Below are 19,227 nucleotides of genomic sequence, written 5' to 3' on the forward strand. Positions count from 1 at the left end.
TCTACTTGCTGATGGTGAGTTGTGACATTTGTGGCAATCTGTAATAAAGTAAAGAAAATTAGAGGCTAAAGTGTCCATGCCCTGAGTATTACAAAAACCTATGAACCCATAGTCAAGGTCTTTACACATCCACAGGCCAGTGACAGCACATCACAACTTAAGCTGTGACCCCACAATGTGACCCCACATTGCAATGTTGTCACTCAACCCCAGCTCTTACACACAGGATGCAAAACAGCCAGAAAAGAATAAGGAACAACACGCACAGAATTCTCTAATATCAAAATATAGCAATTTATTCAAGACACTGAATATGATCTGTTGATTCTCTCCTTAAAACAAATGAGCTACAATACACAAGGTGAATTTGAAGAAAGTGTGGGTGGGGGAGAAACAAAATAAGAGTTGATGTTGTTTCAACAGAACCTGGGAAATGCTTAAATGAGAACCAAGTCTGGCTGCAAGTCTGACACAGACAATAAAAACTGCAGAAGCCAGAATTCAGAATTTCAGTGAGTGGCTGAAAGAACATTTCTGCAATTGACAAAGAACCACATCTTTTAAAAAGGCAGTAAGAGGAAAAAAAAAGGAGGAAAAATTAAAAAGGGAAAAAGAAAAAGAAACCCAAAAACAAAGCAGACCCTTACATTTGACAAAGTGCACTTCACTTGGCTCTAAAATTAGCTATTTTTTTCTTTTTTTTTTTTTTTAAACAAATTAAAAGGAAATTTCTAAGATGTAGCATGGGGTTAATGTGTGTATAACCCTGTAAGTCAGGCCCTTTATTGCCCCATAAGGGACCCAGTGTTTCCTACATAAAAGATTCAGTATCCTTCTAACCCACAGAATATAGTGGTTTTTCAGAAACTGGGGTTTTTTCACTCCCAGGCCAGTTCCAGACAGCCAGCAATAATAAAAATCCAGCAAGTCTCTGGATGGTTTCACAATCCTGTTTGGTCACTTAGGTTTTTCCATTTCTCTTCTGTTACAAAGAGCTCTAAACAGAATTCTAGGAAGAAATCTAACTAAGTCCCCTGGGCTGTTGCTTTGTGCAGTTCTGTTGCAGGGGACTCAGGGAGAGGCTCTGCCAGCTGGGGAATGCTGGAGGGGAGGGAGAGCTCCCAGGAGCACAGAGCTGCAGCTCTGGGCTGAGACACCCACCTTGAACCACAGCCTGGAAAAGGCTCTCTCCCCCACTGCTCCCGTCCTGGAGAAACCATGTCCTTAGGTTAAGATCAACCTTTGCAACTACACCTCCTGCCTTCCATAACAGCTCTCATTTCAGTTGAAAACGATCTACTACAGCATCTGTCCAGTCTTTAGGATTTTGTGGATGGTAAGAAAAGCGAATTTTCTTAGCTCCTCACATACACTGCTTTTAACTCTGATTGTCCATATAGAAAACTTTCTGGAGCAGCAGCCTCTCTCACACGTGAACTTTGCAAACCAATTGATATTCAAATTTTGTTTCTCTTGGCTTCTTATCTCCATGTAGGCAAGCAAAGCGGTGTTCTGACTAATTTAAAAGAAAGGATAAAAAGGAACAGGTGTCACGGACACTGCCCTGTTATCTACAGTAGCTATCCTGGGAACAACTATGAAACACGGGCTGTGGAGCCAGCCAGTCATGGAGCACTGAGCAAATTAATCTCTTCAAATCCTGAGGTCTGGCCTATTCAGGTGTCACTCAAGGGACAGAGGCAAGGCCAGAGCCCCATCAGCGTTGCCCTCCCACAGACCGGCAACTTCTGCTTGTCATCCTCAGAAATGCCACCAAAAAGCAGTGTAGGAATTTAACCGTTTACATGCAATGACTGCAAGCAAATCATTGTCCAACAATGCTTCATAAAACCACATTACGCCTTTGTATTCAAGTTCAAGGCTCTTTGAGCAAGTCCTCTTAAAAAAAAAAAGTAGTGACTTTCAATTAGCAGGTACATGTGGTTATTAGAAAAGAGTGCAAAACTGCCACATGGTGATCTACAGCCATGCTCTTGGTGCAAAAAAACTAAAACCAGCACATAAAAGCAATAAAAGCATTTAACACCAAAAATAATCCTTGATACTGCCTGGCATCCAATTATTTGAGATAAATTACAAACAACCCTAACTATCACTAGTAACCATAATTCCACATAACTGTTTTCAACTCAGGACTAATACTTTTAGCAGTTACTTCTTTCCATTCTTTTAAGCAGTTGCTTCCTTCTGTTCTTTTCTCCTTTTCAAAGGTGTATCTTTAAGAAATGCAGCTGAAGCTGCAGTGTCTAGTTCCACTAGAAGGACTAAGATCCCCTACAGATGCAAGCATACAGAGAAGAAAACTCCAGGGAAAAGATGGTGCTCAGATTCCACAATGATGCCCCGGAGCTCAGCAGGTCTCACACCACCAGTTCAGCCCGAGGGCTCTGGATCTGCTCAGATCAAATCTCACCTCCAGCAGCTCTGGTCAAACCAAGGGGAAGATGCTGTGTTACAGAGACTTCGGGCCACGAAGCTCTACATTTGTTAAGAGGTTTGTGGCCTGTTTACTCTCTCCTACAGATCCTAGCCTAGGCTGTGGAGAAGATACCTGCATGACTCAGCCAGTTCTGAGGATCTGTCAAAGTCATGCCTGACACCACCCCAAGGCTGCCTTACAGTTTACAGCACTTCCAGTAAACTCTGTCTATGTGTCCTTCTTTGCATTTGTCATTTCCTCAATTAGAGTAGTGGAGTCTTCAGCTGCCATCTGTGCAGGTGTCACGGCTGCAGTGAGGAAACCTTGTCCAAAGTGGATAGGTGGTGCTTTGGAACTCTCCATTGCTGTTCTGATCATTTCACTCCCACAACTTTTCAGTGGTTTACATGTTGAGATGGAACTTACACATGATGTCATAACCTAATGAATTCACTGCTTCTGAGCACCATGCTGAGGACACCCTCGAGGCCAAAGCTCAAGGGCAGACAGTGAACCTCCAAGTGCAGACCCAGAGCTTTCCCTGCAGGATGCAGCACACCTGTGGTGACAGCAGCACCACCACTGCAATGGCAGAGCCTTCTTCTTGGTGTGTGTGGTCCATGGATGGACAGGAGCTTGGCCAGAGTCCATTCTTCAACAGTGACAGATGCAGTCAATATATTTCAGCTCACCTGGTCTCATTTAGTCAGTGGTAAAACCCCACTGACTGACTGGAACAATGAATATGGAAGACAGCACTGCTCAGCAAGGCCACAGGCAGCCAAATCCATATTCTGTCAAGATCTGAACTATCTCTAGAGGAAAGAAGATACACAAGCATTTCCTCCTGGTTACTGAAAACAAACAAAAATACAGACTAGAGAAAATGAATGTTATATTTATAGTCTCAGGCTTCTGAATCTCTTTGAATAAGTTTACATCATCAAACAGCCATAAAAAATGGAATGAGACTATGTAAATGGCTGGCTGCTGGAAAAGGACTTTAGTAAAGGACTGGTATTTCTTGTATCAAACACCATTTTTTCTTACAGCACTTTCTGAGAGAGGAGAGAAAAAGGATACTGCGCCTTTCATGTTCCCTGGACTCTGTGTCATTCTTTTTTGCTTGAATTACACAACTGGTCTACATTTTGTGGCCATTTTAGGCTTTTAAAACTGTTTAACATAAAAAATATTTTTTTTCCAAAAATACACTGGGTTCTTTCTGTTAAAAGTCATCTTTCTCCTGTAAAAATCTTCCCCAGCACTGCATTCTTATATAAAGCACTTATTACACAATTTGCTGAAAGTGCCCTTAGACGCTAAGATCTGAAGCATGGAGGATTTTTTTTTCTTTTAAATGAAGAGAAAGAAAGGAAAAGGAAGTTATAGAAGAGAGGAGAAGCAGTCTGTCAAAAATTTTCATTGTCATGTCCACCTGGCTGCATCTACTATGGGCATACAGGGAAAAAAAAAAAAGGGGGAGCAAAAAGAAAGAGGAGAAAAAAAAGGAAGGAGAAGTTGGGAGTGGAAGGGAGAAATAAGGAAAACAAAAGTATCATCCTAAGCCTGGGATCCTCCAGGCTGTAATATTCCAGCTGATAGAAAAACCACTGAACAAAAAAAGTAGTCTAGAAAATAGAAAGTGTTGTGATTACAAAGTTGAGCATTTCATCAGTACAAACTGGTCTTTGAACGTCCTTTGGGAGAGCAACTGTAGTGTCCAAATTGGAAGGAAAAAATACAACACCGCATTGAGGAGGATTTTTTTCCCTTTTGGTTTATCACAGCATTTTTCTTTTTTTTTTCTTTTTTTTTTTTTTTTCCTTTTTATTAATTTTTTTGGCACAGCTTTTTTTTTCCCCAGCCATCAGAGCAAGTTCTCAGATGCAAACCAAACAGTGCAATGCCTAGCTGGTGGCTTCATGCTTCCAAGGCTGAATGATCCAGGTGGAAACCATTCCCTCCCCCTCTGAAGTGACTGCGTTTTTACTCCTTGATGAAGGTTACGGACAAAATACAAGTCACCTGTGGCCAGGGAGAGTCGGTTTCATGGTACACTCTAACTTTGTTCAAGTTTGTACAGTTCTGGAGCTGTTAAGAATAGTTTTGAAGAGTGCTTCTCCCCACACATTCACTGCTGGTCCATTTGAAATTTCCTCTAAAACATTTCACTTTTACTTCCGCAGATCTAGGACACAAACCTGCGGAGAGAAGAGCCCGCGTTAAGAACCATTTGTGAAGGTGATGTGGAAATTCCACTCATGCACCCTGTACACAGGTGGACCAGCCAGCTGGATGTTACACTCCCCAGCTTCAAATCAGCACACAAACTGACATTGCAGGGACAAACTGACATGGCAGAAAGCCCAAGTGAAACCCACACATTTAACACTTAAGCTGGGCTTTCATGGTTTTACAAACAAACATTTTGGTGGCACATCTCATAAGATTTTGGGATCTATTCAGTTCCCAAATATCATGTCCACTTCCACTTCTGAAATATATCCAAAACAGATGCAGGCTTTGCAAGCATGATATGTGGACATGTGCCCATTGGGAACAGCTGTTGGGGCCAGGCATGGCACTGTCTGAGATGGAACAACTAAGCTCAAACAACTGAATTATGTCATAGGTGTTCTCTTTGTTAAAACCAGTTTAAAAATACTTTCCAAAGTAGTTATGCCAGCCAGCCAGGTGTGTCCTGCACAAGCTGATCATGCTACAATTGAATTTTTTTAGAAGTAACATTAACAGCAAAAAATAGTAAAGATAATCAGTATCCATGGCAATATTTCTCCTCTACCACATGACAAAATCTTTGAGTATCAAATCAAACTGAAAGCCCCAGGGTGTTTGTTACATAGTTGACTGCTGTGATCTGCTCTTCATTATGCTGACAGATAACGACAGAAACAACACAACTGTTGTTCTTGTCAAATATGTACTTAGAAGTCATTCTCATCTTCAGGAGTATTCACCTATTCCACAATTCTTAATTTCTGACAGGAATACCACCTCCTAGTATTCAACCTTTCAAAGCACAAGCGTTTTTAATACACTACACAGAGCTACTTATTTGTGTCTTGAGCTGCCTCTGTGTTCGGTTGTGTCCCTAGGAAGCAAATATAACATCCTGGTTTTTGTTGATGCTCCCAGAAAAGAAATCTCCACCCAACCTTTGCACTGTTTGATGATCCTTACCGATCCGTCTGACGCGCTTGCTCCCACTTTGTCTCCTCTAGCGTTCCAGCAGACTTCAAAGATGCCCCCGGTGCCTCTGTAGCTATGTACTAGAGTTCCACTCTACAAAGCAAAACAGCATGCAGACATTGGATACAGAAGTTCCCCTTCTTTTCCTCTGTCATGTGGCTCTACGTGAAAAGGGGGAGCTATTCAGATCACCCAGCTATGACCACCTCCGTATCTATGGCCACCTCCATATTGTGATGGAATCTTGTTAAGAAACAGGAAACTGGTCCTTGCAATGAAGAGCAACAGGCTCCTCCAGAAACAGTAGGACTCAAGACATCTGTTTTTGTCAACTCTGTAACAGTAAAGACCTGGGGAGTTAGGCTGATGCGTTCTTCTCTAAAGTTTGCTGCTAATTCAGGTTGTGAGCTACCAGTATCCAGAATTACATCTGTGGAACTATGACATTCCACTTTTCTCTGGAATATCACCAGTCCCTTGCCTGTACATCTTTGTATCTATAACTCCTTTTCACAACATCTAAGCAAGGATCATCAGATTCACAGCTGAACTCAGTTTGTAACTAAATAAAAAGTATTCCTTAATTCTAATCTACACTTTTGCTTCACAAAGCTGATGACCCAAAGCAACATACCTATTTTCATGCATGCTACTTGTTTTAGCATACAAAGCAGACTGAGCAGAACTGTTCTGGGCAGTCACCTCACTGCACCTGAGTGACTCAACTGCCATGGATTTGTGCCAGCCAATACAAGCAGGTTCACCCTGGCACGCAGGTCATGCATGACCTAGGTACACACGTTTTCCATTTAAGCCTTTGCTATTAATGTGTCATCTAAACCAGATGTGCTTCATGTGAGGCAAAACAGTACCTGAGTATTCCATATATGGACACATTTGTCAAAGGACCCACTGGCTAGATATTTTCCGTCAGGACTAAAAGCTACACTGTAGACAGGCTCTTGATGCTTTGTTAATGTATGGATGCAGACTCCTCGGTCCACGTCCCACAGCCGAACTGTGGAATCAAACGAAGCACTGCAAGAAGCATTCAAACACAACAGTGTCATAATCTGGGCGTTAGTCAACTTGCACTGTGATACCGTAGATGTTATAAGAGAATACCAAAGGTTTTTTTTCCCTTGGCTAAGCAAGACATAATGTTTCAAACAGAAAAGCTAAAATGTACCACCTGCATGTTTTTTATCTTAAGAACTACAGCTATAGAACTGAATTCTTGTATGAGGACCCTTAGGGCCTATGTAGGTGTGCTCTATGTAGCCCTAAGAAGGCCAAGCTCCCCACTTTTGAGATTCTACCTCCTGTTATTCAGGAAGGTCAACTATATCTTGTCATTAATAAGATAAATGGGTTGAGAGAGATCTTACTCCTAATGGATTCACCCTGTTTAATGAATTAGCATTTTATAATTCTCTAGAACTCTCTTCACTTTGCTTTGGTGATATTTTTGCTACATTCCATTTAAATCCCAAACTGTGGGCTTGGAGAAAGGCAAAGGAAAAAATCTGCATTAAAAATAACATTAAAAGAATAAGTCCAGGAAAGTGAGGTTCTTCCATGTCCACTCCCAGACTAAGGAGTTTTGATACAGCTTCTCCCCACACTGCACATGCCAAGAGCTGATCTGACAAACCCACCATACTACCATCAACTGGCACTCTCCAGTAAATGTATCTCCTAAGCTCAAAGAAGAATTTTGCACAGATTTTCAAGTGAAACTTCAAAGACTATCCAAGCTTTTCTCTATTAGCTAAGAAGGCTACAAACATTTTCTCTAACTGCCCAGGTGCGTTGCATGACTCCAGTTAGAAACGATTCCAGCTGCCTGAATCTTGAGAGCACCTGCCTCAAGATTGTAACTCCTAACAACACAGTGCTGGATGTGAAAGTGCAATGCCAAATTTACAACCATTTCATCAAGGCAGCTGGAGAGTTAAAACACCACATGACTCAATTTTCTTCCTTTGTTCCTCATCTTTCAAATACAAACCCCTTCCCTTTGTATCCATCCTCCTGACTTACATACACAGATACTTTTTAGTGGAATTGTCTGCAGGAAGATTGATGGCAAAGTCACAGTATGGTTACATGTCAGAAAGATGATTCTTCTTCTTGGCAGGCAAGAAAAAGAGGTTTACTTTTTACCTTGCTAACATGATGTTGGAGTTTGGATTGCTGGTGCCTGGTCCTGTAGGGCTCCATTTGATAGTGTAAATCTCTTTGCTGTGAGCCTGAAGATCATGTACACAGGTATCTTGCTTCATACTCCATATCTAATCAGAGAAATAATGAAGGAGGAAAATGGCAACATTATTAATCTCTTCTCAACTGAATTATTTCAGTTCTGTGTTATTTTACCATTTGTTTATTTGTGATCTTGACTCACCTGAATAGACATAAATATAATTTATTAATGCAGCAATTTGGCACATACATTAAAATAACTCCAGTAGGGAGAAGAGTTACACAGTTAATAGTACTTATTTAATAGTTAAGAACTCAAGAATTGCTGTACTTCCAAAAGTTTGTAACTATTTTCACACAGAAATTTATCTATTTGAAGTAGTTTAACCCGAATTTTATTTATACATTGCAATAGCAGGCTTTTTAAAGAATGAGAAGAAAATTGCAGCAACTGCTTAGAACACAGCAATTTTCTCTTATGCTAGTATAATTTTCCTTTTCCTCCTGAACTCCATTTGTCTCCCTCCTATTTTTAACAGTACAGAAGATGGAAGACAGTCAGCTGTTTCTGTAGTGTTACATGGTCAAATACTTCAGTGTAAGATGAAGAATATACTCAATAGAGATGACAGGTAATTTAGAACCTTTTTTTTCTCAGCTAACTGAGAAAGTAAGACGAAGGAATTCCCAGCAGGGAAAATAACTCAAATTTAGTCAGTCAATTTCAGAGAGATACTGAAAATGTAGTAATGATTTAACTCAGCTGTTGTAAGTCTGACCAAGAGAATGATGTGCTCTTATGCTGAATTCCCACCAGTACCTGAGACTGCTTTTGGAAATGCTACACAAAGCTCAGCCATGTTCTATGGCTGACAGGCAGCACGTTCCACGAAATTATAGGAAAAGCTTGTGAATTCCAAAAATAAGAGAAGAAAGAAGTTGGAGAGGACTGATCTACAAAGGAAGAATAATTGCCTTAATTTGGAGCATTTGCCATCTCTGTCACTGAAGGTTTTTATAAACAGGTGAGGCCAGGCTTAGCAAACCACTAGCTCTTGTGCCAAATTAAACGGCCAGGAACTTGAACTGGTAACAACACCACTGAACCATGGTGGTTTTTAAAACACAGCATTCAACTGGGCACCAAAAAGATGTGCCACCACTGGGTCAGGGTGTTTAAGCAGAACAAGAACAGTTATGCAATACTGCTTTGTGGCAGCGTGACAGGAAAGCTGCTCCCTTTTGCCCTTGTTTTTTGTAAATTTCCAGCTCTGTCACTAGCCTGCAATAACACATTTGGAATCCAGAATGATGAAAACCTCAGTGGGCATGTGGCAAACACAGAGCAGAAGTCAGTCTACCTATGAACAGGAAATATTCATAATGCTGACATTCTCTTAGCTCCCATCTGCAAATTCTGCTGCTGTCTCAGTTTCATGCTAGAAACATCCCAAGCTTCAGCTGTGTCAATCAGCAGTGCAAAGAGATCTGAGTCTTAACACAACCATACTGCGAGGAAACTGACTATTACTGGTACAATTCTAGCCACAAAACCAAATCCTTCCTGGGATATTTGCTTTCTTCAAGGAACTAGCGTAAATCAACAGTCCAGCAGGTGGGCTTTGTTATAACATCATACAGCTACTCCTACACAGACAGCCTTCATTTGATGTGGCTGGAAAAGAAAAATGAGAAAGGGTTTTTGGGCTGCTCAAGCTCTATATTATCTATACTTAAACTATGACTTTTTTGTGACAATGGCAGATCAGTCATGTAACACTTATTTGGACAGGATGCCTTAATTTCCCCAGTGTTCGCTTCTCTTCTTCTTCAATTTTTCATTTGCTTCAAGAAATATGGGACAAAATGGAACTCTGTTCATGTAGAATTTGAAGTGATACACTACCATCATTCTGAAGGAGACTGAAAAAGAGACATAGTTTTTTGTCCTCACTTCTTGAGAAACAGGAATGGAAATTGTTTTACCTTTAATGTCATGTCATCGGAACAAGATGCTAGCAGCATGCCAGATGGGTCCCATTTGATTGCATTCACCTCGTTCTGAAATCAAGAATGATATTATTAAGCAAATATTCCAGTTACTGCATTGTACTGGGCACTCAGCAGAGGGCACTCAAGGTTTATGCATGGAACAAGTTCACCCACAAATTACAGGGCTGGTGCTGCTGCCTCCCCAACATGCTATTTAAGTGGCATTTTGGAATGGAACCATCCTGTGCTCGTGAACAATACACACAAACAATCTTCTGATGTGTGTTCTGGCTCAAAGTTGCTCCTATCCTTTTGTCATTTCCTAGGATTTAAATAAACCCAGACAGATTGATGATACAGCATTACCTTCTTTTTAAAACTGGGGCATTTCTGTCATTAATGTTCTGTAGACTTGGTGCTACAAATTTTCAACAGAAAATAATGATACTGGTGGGGTGTTTTGTTTTGTGGACTTGATAATTCTTCATATTGTAGCTCTAAAACAATGCTGGTCTCTCTAAAGAGAGGTTTATGTGTAAATGAATTCCATGCTGGAATGTGAAACAGTCTAGGATGCTTCCTCTATCAGTCTTTCTAGTACTTTGTAATTAACTAAGCCTCGTGTATCCCCTTGGTAATGAGTAAGTTTACCCTGCTCCTCCACAGCTATAGGTAAAGAGAAAAAAAGTGTTTTATAAAAAGGGAAAGACTGTTTTCTTAAAAATATAAATTGGCCCAGGGTCTCAGTGAAAACAATCCTGGAATGTATTTAAATTTTTCTTTATACATTTTACAAGTTTCAGTAATAATTAAAAACAAGTATGGATATATTTGAAGTGAAAGTTTGGATCGCATACAAAACAGTGCAGTTCATATAATTATAAAAAGTACCAGTCTATTTTAGGAATGTACAACCTGTCACAAAATATCAGTTTAACCACAGACTAAGATAAAGGTCTCCAAATACACAATTCTGGAAGCTAACATCTGAATTATGGGTCAGTAAATGATCACAGTTTTTCTCACAAATGAAACCTAGAAAAAGTAACCTTTGACAGTCATTAAATTCCATCAAGAAAAGAGTAGGGAAATACATCTTTAATATAACTTATTAGATTAAATTGATTCTAAAACTGAACAATGATGGGAAGCAAACTGTTCTCTCCTTATTCATAGCTCTCATTTAGTAAAGGAAATTAAGCCAGTGGAAAACAGAATCTTGTTTATGAATGTGCCTTTACTCTGCAGCTCATGCTACCTAGAAACACTCTCACTGCTTAAGCCAGAGGTGTTGCCTCCTGTGCTGATACAGAACATTTTATCCCTTCTCACAGGCAGTGAATCCCTCACTCCCAAGGAATATACCTTCAGGGAAACAACGGGGTGTAACCCCTTTGCTGCTAGAACATACTCTGCAAACCCACCATCTGCTATGAGATAACATGTTGCTGTGACTTCACCACTAACATTTTGGACTTCTTAAACTTACTGTGTGTCCTTGAAAGGTTTTAACGGGACGATCACAGCCAAGTCTGCATACATGGATGCACATGTCAGTACTGCAGGAGGCAAAAGTAGTGTTGTTCTGCCAGTCTACATCCAGAGCAGGAGCTGTGAACATAAAAAACAGAAGGAATATCAGGGATCACGACAAAGAAACAGCTATCCCAAATAATTTTCCTCCCATCATCTATCTGCATGAAACAGACTACAGGCTAGTTCTTGGTCTGTCACCTGCTGCCAGTTACAGGGTTGACAGGGACTGTCTGAAGGGCACAAAGTATTTTTTCTATTCCAGTGGATAATCTGGATACTTTGCATGGCATCTACTTATGAGAATCTTTTGGGTCAAGTTACATAAGAGGGGGCAAAACACTACCTCCACCCTCTCTGCTCCCAGCTATGCATATCATGGGTTATGTCTAGCATTCATCCTCTGTAACCCAGTTCAGTGAAGAAACTGAAAGAAAACTAACCCAGAAAAAATGTGGGTAATTCCATCTGGGTTAGACAAGCATGTTCCTGTGAATGCTAGACACAACACATGGGAAGGTGGAGGAGCAGGTGGCTGTGTCTCTTTGCACTAGAGCTTTATGCACCCTTTGATACCAACCTATCATTTGGTGCAGGCACATGGATTAATAAGACTAAAATTCGGTTTAATTTGCTTGGGGACTGGTTTTAGATAGGTACATTGATCAGCCTCATCTGAAATGAGAGGAAGAGTTTCTGAAGGTTTGGCATTAACTAGCACTGAACTAACAAAACTCTGTGCACAGAGAGCATGTGAGCATGTAAATAGTGCCCATGTGCAGCACACACACACACACACTCAGACATACACTGACACACACACACACACACAGAGTTTACAAAAGAATGGGAAAAAATCCCCAAACAACTCTTCCAGCATGTAACTGCAGAGTTCAAGCAGGAGCAGGAGGAAGCTCCTGACAAACAGCTTGCTTGTGTTTCTATGATTGCTGCTCAGGCTTTTTCCCTCAGGATAGAGTTTAGCTGCCCTCCAGAGGATGACATAAGACTTGCTAAAATATAGAAATCTTCATTCTCAGCACACTCTTGTGAGAAGCAAATGTGCTAGAATCAGACCAGCATATAGGAAACCAAGTTGAATCTCCTCCTGGCAAAGATACAATGCAAATTTGTAATTAAACCAAGAAATTCCTTACTGAAATGTGTTTAGAAAGATACTTTGGTAATACAGAGGTGAAAAGACATCTGTTCTGACAAGTCTGTTACATTTAAATATGTTTTTCCTATTATAATTGTTATGAACTGCAAAACAAAATAGATCCATATCACTAACTGAATCATCAGGAAGCTGCCTAAATGAGAAAGACGGACACTGTTTCATAAACAAGGGTTTTTTTCAGTATTAATGCAAAAGCTCAGTAATTCTGTACAACAGGTAAGGAATTATGACCTTGCAGAAACATAAAGGAAATTCATGTGAGGAAGGCAGACTACTTTTGAGCTTTCCAATGAACATGAATGAGGATCAGGAAACAATTAAAGATCCTTCAACTGCATGTTTGTCTTTCTTTTTATGCTACAAGCTTTGTATTACTATTTCAAAGCAAACAAAAAAAATCACTATTAATAACAATATGCCTTCAGGGCCTATATCTAGTATGACATGTACAAGTCAAAACTAATTTTCAGAGAGCTATTAGCACCTAAAGCTATGGATTTACATTGCAGCATAATTTGAATCATAAAATGCTGATAATTAATACTGATTCATTTATTGGTGTACTCAGTCATATGTTTACTGGATATGTAACTACATAAAAACATTTGAAAAAAATCAAACGTGGTTCCTGAAGGAAATAATCAAACTGCCAAAGCATTTCCAAAACAACAGGATACCAGCCAATTGCATAACAACAATTAGAATATCATAACATATCATAATAAAAGCAGCAACAAATCCTCATAAAATGCAGCTAAAATAAAAACCAAAAATGAAAGTGTTACAATAATTATCTGGTAATTTAGACTTTTTCAGAACAAATTTAAGCAAGATTCAGACACTTAGACCACAGAATCATAGAATGGGTTAGGTTGGAAGGGACCCTAAAGAACACCTAGTTCCAGCCCCCCTGCTGTGGACAGGGACATTTTTTACTAGACCAGATCACTCAGAGCTCCATCCAACCTGGGCTGCTCTGGGCAGCCTGATCCAGTGCCTCACCCCACTCACAGTGCAGAATTTCTTCCTGAAAGCCAATCTAAACCTTCTGTCTTTCAGTTTGAATCCATTCACCCCCTGTCCTGTCACTACACAACTAGAGGGTTAAAACTGGGCCACACAAATACCTCTTTTGGTGTCAATCTAACAACTTGTTCCTGCAAGCATAGACATCAGTCTGTATCTATCAGTAAAAGTCAAAATTGGATTATTTAGCTCCTTTTTAAATAAGTAAGTTTTGTGAATATGTATTTTGATCAAATGCCCTATGATGATTCATAGTTTTGCAAAAAATAATGAAGCCCTAGAAGCTACTTATCTGCATAATTGCATATTTTGAACAAAAAACCTGAAAAATTACATGGGAACACCAATGACATGAAGGCCTTCAACACCCAGACAAAGGACTTTTCCTTACATATTTTAAGATGGCAGTTTTGTCCGTGCTGTGTAAACTAAACCAGTTGTTATAAAGAAGCAGACAGTAAAAAAACCTTATTTTTTTTCCAGGCCAACTACCTCCAGACTTCAAAGAAGTATGTGTTAAGGGAGGTGTATCCTGCCTAGACTAGACTTTTAATTGCTAAAATGCCACCTTTAATCCTAGTGTAGACAAGGTTTTCAGATTCCAGATATGGAAAGGAATTTGCTGTTACTTTGTCCTGGTGATGCAAAGAGGACAAGGTGAGGTCTTTGTGGCTTTAGACTTGTGAGAACAAAGTGAGTACAGAGTCTGGCTGATTTTAAGAAGGTTTTGTAGCATATATGCTTTCTACAATCAAAAATTTCTTCAACAGCATTTCCTTAATAACTGCTTTACTTCCTTATGAAAACATATATGAAAGAGCGAAAAAAATTTTAAAATATTAGCTTTTCCACATGTACACTTCAGTTGTGTCTCATGTTCCAAAGATAAACAGCATGTGTAGCAAGAATTTTGTAAAAAATCTTTTCATGCACATGGACATACTGTATTGGCAGATATAGATGAGTTTTCAACTTGCTAAGAAGAGGATGGGGTGATTTGTCCTTGATGCACATCACTGCTAAGACAGCTTATGTGTCAGTGAACACGATTCTGAAGGGCCAACCAAGTTCTGAATCCACAACTATTTAGATTACTAGTTAGGGATCAGAGGATTAAAAGTCTCATTAAAATCACTTTATGTGCACAGTTTGCTGTTATGGAACAGTTATGGTAGATAAATAAATGCCAGAAAATATGCCAGAAAATAAATGTGAGAAAATCTGTCAGCAGACACCAACTCCTCTAAACCAACAGCTGCATTAATAAACGAGGAGACGAGTGACAAAAATGCAGAGTATGGATTTGCTGTGCCCATGGACATACTTTTTGTCTACTGCTGAATAACCATTTAGATTGCTACTGCATATTATTCACATCAGTGTAAATGTGAGAATAAGCACAGTTTCAGTTGAAAAGCATGTGCAAAATAATGTTTTAAAATTAGTACTGAAATATGCTTTTAAACACCATTGTGAAAGCTTCTTGTATTTAAAAATGGATTAGTTACAGCGAACTAGGAAGATGAACACCTCTAGCATCAGAATCCAGAACGCTCTCATGGTTTTAAACTCAGTTTTACTATACCCCTTAAAATTCTTCACTATGAAAATATAACCACTTCAGATCATGAATTCAGCCATCATCTTACAAGCCTGGTCTCAGGTGAATTTCAGAATATGTCAATGACTGTCTGTTATTCAAGATTATTTAGTATTTGTGACATCTCCTGTCTTCTTAAAACAGTTCTACAAGTAACCATCCTAATAGCATTTTGGTGCAGCAAGGTTTTGAAACTCAAGGCTGGCAACTGATTTTCAATAATCAAAGAAAGCAAATATTGAAGAAATTCAAGTTAAAATTGAAAGCTAAGAACTTCTGAGGATGTTTGTGAGTGCAGTGGTGAATGCAAGGTGCATGACAAATCTGCCTGATTCTGCCTCAAATCAGCTTCATTGAAACAGGAGCAGAGAGAACTGAAAAGATCCCAAACACCTCCACTGAAAGTTCTCTTCATGAATCACCACCTGGTACTATTCAAGCACATAGATAACAACAGGACTGCTCAGTTAGGTAGACATGACTGGTGTACAAACCCTCTCCTAAAATCAGCTTTCAAAGCTGATTCTCACAGAGCTGGGTCTTTCTGAAATGAGAATAAACCCACAAGCCATGATACTCAAGATAGTTAAAGCACAGAAAAACTTGATTGAAACTCTGGCAGATATGCATAAAGTACATTGACAGAATTATAAACTGCATTTCATTTTCCTAACAAGAGTTATGCAAAAAGTACCTGAATGGAAAGGAAATTGCTGTTTAGCTTCTCCTGTGTGAGCATCCCAAATTATTGTTGTCTGCATCCAAAGAAAGGGTGGAAAAAAAAAAGATTAGTGACTGTTCAGCTCAGAGAAAAAACCCCAAATAGCACCCTCACTAAGTAGCAATTCTAAATGATGAACTGATAAAATTATTGACTACAGAGAGCCTTGTGTGCTAAACAGTGGCAAAACCAGAAATTACTTCTAGGTATTGAAGAATAATAATCTAAGTGTAGATAAGGAAGTATCATGCCCACAGAAGAAATAATATAACTATGAAGAATGAGCATAGTCTCTCTGAATAATGCTAGAGGACAACACTATACATTTTTAATAAGCATATTGACAAAAAGTTTCAGTTATGATCTTTAAAGAACACTTTCCCTTTTCAAAAGATGCAAGTTGAATTCTACTTCAAAACGATGCTGAACCCCATTTGTAACAAACCAATAAGTGAAATGTTTTTCTATCAGCAGAGTACACAACACTTCTTGCCTCTGAGGTGGGACAGACTCTGGTGTAATTGGCTTACTACAGGTTTAATCCATCCTCACAGCACACGTGAGTGTGTCCCCTGGAGAGCTCAATACCACCTGAGGGAATTGTCAATTTACTGGGAGAATATACTTCCAGAAAATAAATTAAGGATGCATCATCTTGCTGATAATGGATCACCTAAAGAAATGCTGCTTTTATTGAGAGTGTAAGTTGGCTGGAGTAATGGAATTACAATTGGGAGATCAGTGTAGCTGAATATAAGCCAGTATTAAAGCTTCCATTTTCACAAGGATATAAAAATACAGGGTTTCACTGAGCTTACAAAGGCACAAATCTCAGCTGGACTCCCCTCAGCTGGAGAGAAGCACTGTCAGTGCATCTCACTGGAACACAGGCCATGCAGCCTATCCCTTGGAAGTGTCAGTTTTCTCTCTGAATTTTATAAAGGAAGCCAAGGATGACACACGCATCTAAGTTTTAGACATTGAAAGTTAGGCAAGATGAATGCTGATGTACTTTCCAGTTTCAGTTATAATGGATCATCAGTCAGCTGTTAATTTTAATCTCTAATGTGCATTTAGCTGTAACTACTGTGTTTTGCTTGATTTTCAGTTCAGAACTAATTTTTTTTCTTTGCATATTTCCAGAGGAAGCCATATAAATTTTAGTCAAATAAAAGTGTTTCAACAGTTAGATGAGCTAAAAGGTGTTGTATCTTTAAGACCACTTTCTTCCCGTAAATAGCTGATAAAACTACAAATATAAGTACTGGAAGCTATTCCTTCCTTAAAAGAGACACACTCAAGATGTAATTTTACACTATTTTTTTTAAAGTTAAGTATTTTCCATGAAAATAGTATACATTTATGCAGCCTCAAAAATGTAATCAACATGCACTAAAATATATTTTAAAAAACCAAACTCTCCAGGGTGCCTGGAGAAGAAGAAAATAATCTTAAGCAATTTAGCAGCACAAGCTCACTCATCAGCATACTTATATGTTAGAATAATGTATTTTTAAAACTCACTTTATCAACACCAGCACTTAATATATAATTCCCCTTTTTGTTCCATTTCAGGGCAAATATTGGACCTTTATGTTGACCTAAGGTGCTTGCAAGGTTACCTGGAATAAAGAACAGGTTATTATTACATTTTCTTTACAAATTGGTCAAATTACAGCTCACTGCTGTTTGATGCTTAAGAACAAGAAATGTTTGACTTACCATCTTCTGTCCATATTCTTGCAAAACCATCATATGAGCCTGTAGCCAATAGTGTTCCATCACTCTGTTGGAATATATAAAAATGGCAAAGGTGGATATATGAGATAAAATCTGTTTCAACCAACCTTTTTCTTTCTTTTTAAAGGTTTGCTAATTGTGATTTATGATTCTGAGTCCACTCATTGAGACAAATGATGGTATGATTTGAACTAAAGGTTATTATTTCAGACAGCACAGAGGAAATAAAATCCTCTAACATACACTGAAATACTGGGCTATACCATCAGATATGAGCTATTTAATAAAAAAATTAGAAAAAGAAAACAAGATAGAACAAATTCTATGGGCTTCTTCCACTTAACAAACAGATACTACTTCTTAGACATAAAGGACCTACAAAACATCAACAGATGACCTAAGCCTAGTCTAAATCCCAGTTTACTGAAACTCAGGCACCTCTACTTGAAAGAAGGCCCTAAGCCACACACACTCAGTGAACATCTCAAATATTATCTACCACCAAGGAACTGCTTTCCACTTGTCTGAACAAAGACTCCCACATGTGCTCAAGGGCACAATATCTTGATGAAAAAATGGATTGATGGGTCCCAATTAGGAGGAAAAAAGCCCATGAATCTAATCAGCAGGTCACATGTATTCTGGAAGGAACCTTTCATAGAAGGATATGTCCTGTGCAGCCAGTGGGGCTGGTCTGATTGGGCCAGAATAACTAAAATAGAACTTAACTCTGCTATCTGGTGACACTGTTGAAGCAGGGTATTTAGTTTTTTAACATTTCAGAACCTGGATTAAGAGTGAGATTCATCCCTAACATGCAGAAGTTAGGAGTTAGTCCAGGAGTGCCATCTAGTCTCCCTTCATTGCTAACAGCATCATGTAACTACAGCCCTGAAGTGTAACTCATGAACTCGTTTGCTTTAGATTATGCCCAATATGAAGGCAGATGTCTCCATTTCTGCTGACTTAAGGTGAGTCTAGAGGATTAGCTTAGATGGTCAAACCTACAGGAGATGAAGCCTACCCATGGTATCAAAGGTCATGATCTGAACATGGCCTCCAGAAATAACCTCTCCTATAACCTTTATAGGAAGTCACATAAACCAGAGAAGAACTTATTCAATACTACCAGTGTGAATATTTCACAGGGAAATATGATTAATATTATGGTTCTAAATAAACAATAAAGGCAGATGGCATTTCTAGCTTGATGAATAGAAAATTAGAAAAATGCATGAAGTAATCCTTTGAAACATATGCCCACTCTAATCCTCCAAAAACATTGACTGAGAACACTTGTAAATTTAACTCATATATATAATAATGTAGGGGAGAAAAAATCATAACCTAAGTGAAGTCACTGTGATGTACACTGCTCTGGACCAGAGATGAGAAGAAAGGTGATAAAGGGCAAAAAGAGAAAAAGAAAAGTTCAGGAACTTAGATATACAGTTTATCCTAATTCGTGGCTGGTAATTCACATTCTTTGGGAAACTCAAAGTAAGTTGGAAGCACTTGAAGTATTTGAATTAGTAACATTTCCCTACCTTAAGTACTAGTACAATGCAAGTGAAGTA

At 39.0% G+C, this 19,227-nt stretch overlaps 1 protein-coding gene across 2 annotated transcripts in view; it reads right to left on the bottom strand.

The window, feature by feature from the left end:
• Positions 1–276: 276 nt before the first annotated feature.
• TBL1X (transducin beta like 1 X-linked) overlaps positions 277–19,227 on the bottom strand; it is a 191,208-nt gene continuing 172,257 nt past the window's right edge. The window contains exons 8-16 of one of the 2 annotated variants that reach the window (XM_039714193.1): positions 17,633–17,696; positions 17,435–17,532; positions 15,884–15,944; positions 11,340–11,461; positions 9,845–9,919; positions 7,820–7,947; positions 6,526–6,691; positions 5,645–5,746; positions 277–4,644 (exon numbers count right to left, since the gene is read on the bottom strand). In XM_039714193.1, coding sequence (XP_039570127.1) covers positions 4,618–4,644; positions 5,645–5,746; positions 6,526–6,691; positions 7,820–7,947; positions 9,845–9,919; positions 11,340–11,461; positions 15,884–15,944; positions 17,435–17,532; positions 17,633–17,696 — 843 coding nt within the window. In that variant the 3' untranslated portion in view covers positions 277–4,617. The remainder of the gene's footprint in view (positions 4,645–5,644; positions 5,747–6,525; positions 6,692–7,819; positions 7,948–9,844; positions 9,920–11,339; positions 11,462–15,883; positions 15,945–17,434; positions 17,533–17,632; positions 17,697–19,227) is intronic. The other variant, XM_039714192.1, reaches the window with a different exon arrangement.

The sequence above is a fragment of the Passer montanus genome, unplaced genomic scaffold, assembly GCF_014805655.1.
Source record: "Passer montanus isolate IOZ18808 unplaced genomic scaffold, ASM1480565v1 scaffold3, whole genome shotgun sequence".
Taxonomy (NCBI): Eukaryota; Metazoa; Chordata; class Aves; order Passeriformes; family Passeridae; genus Passer; species Passer montanus.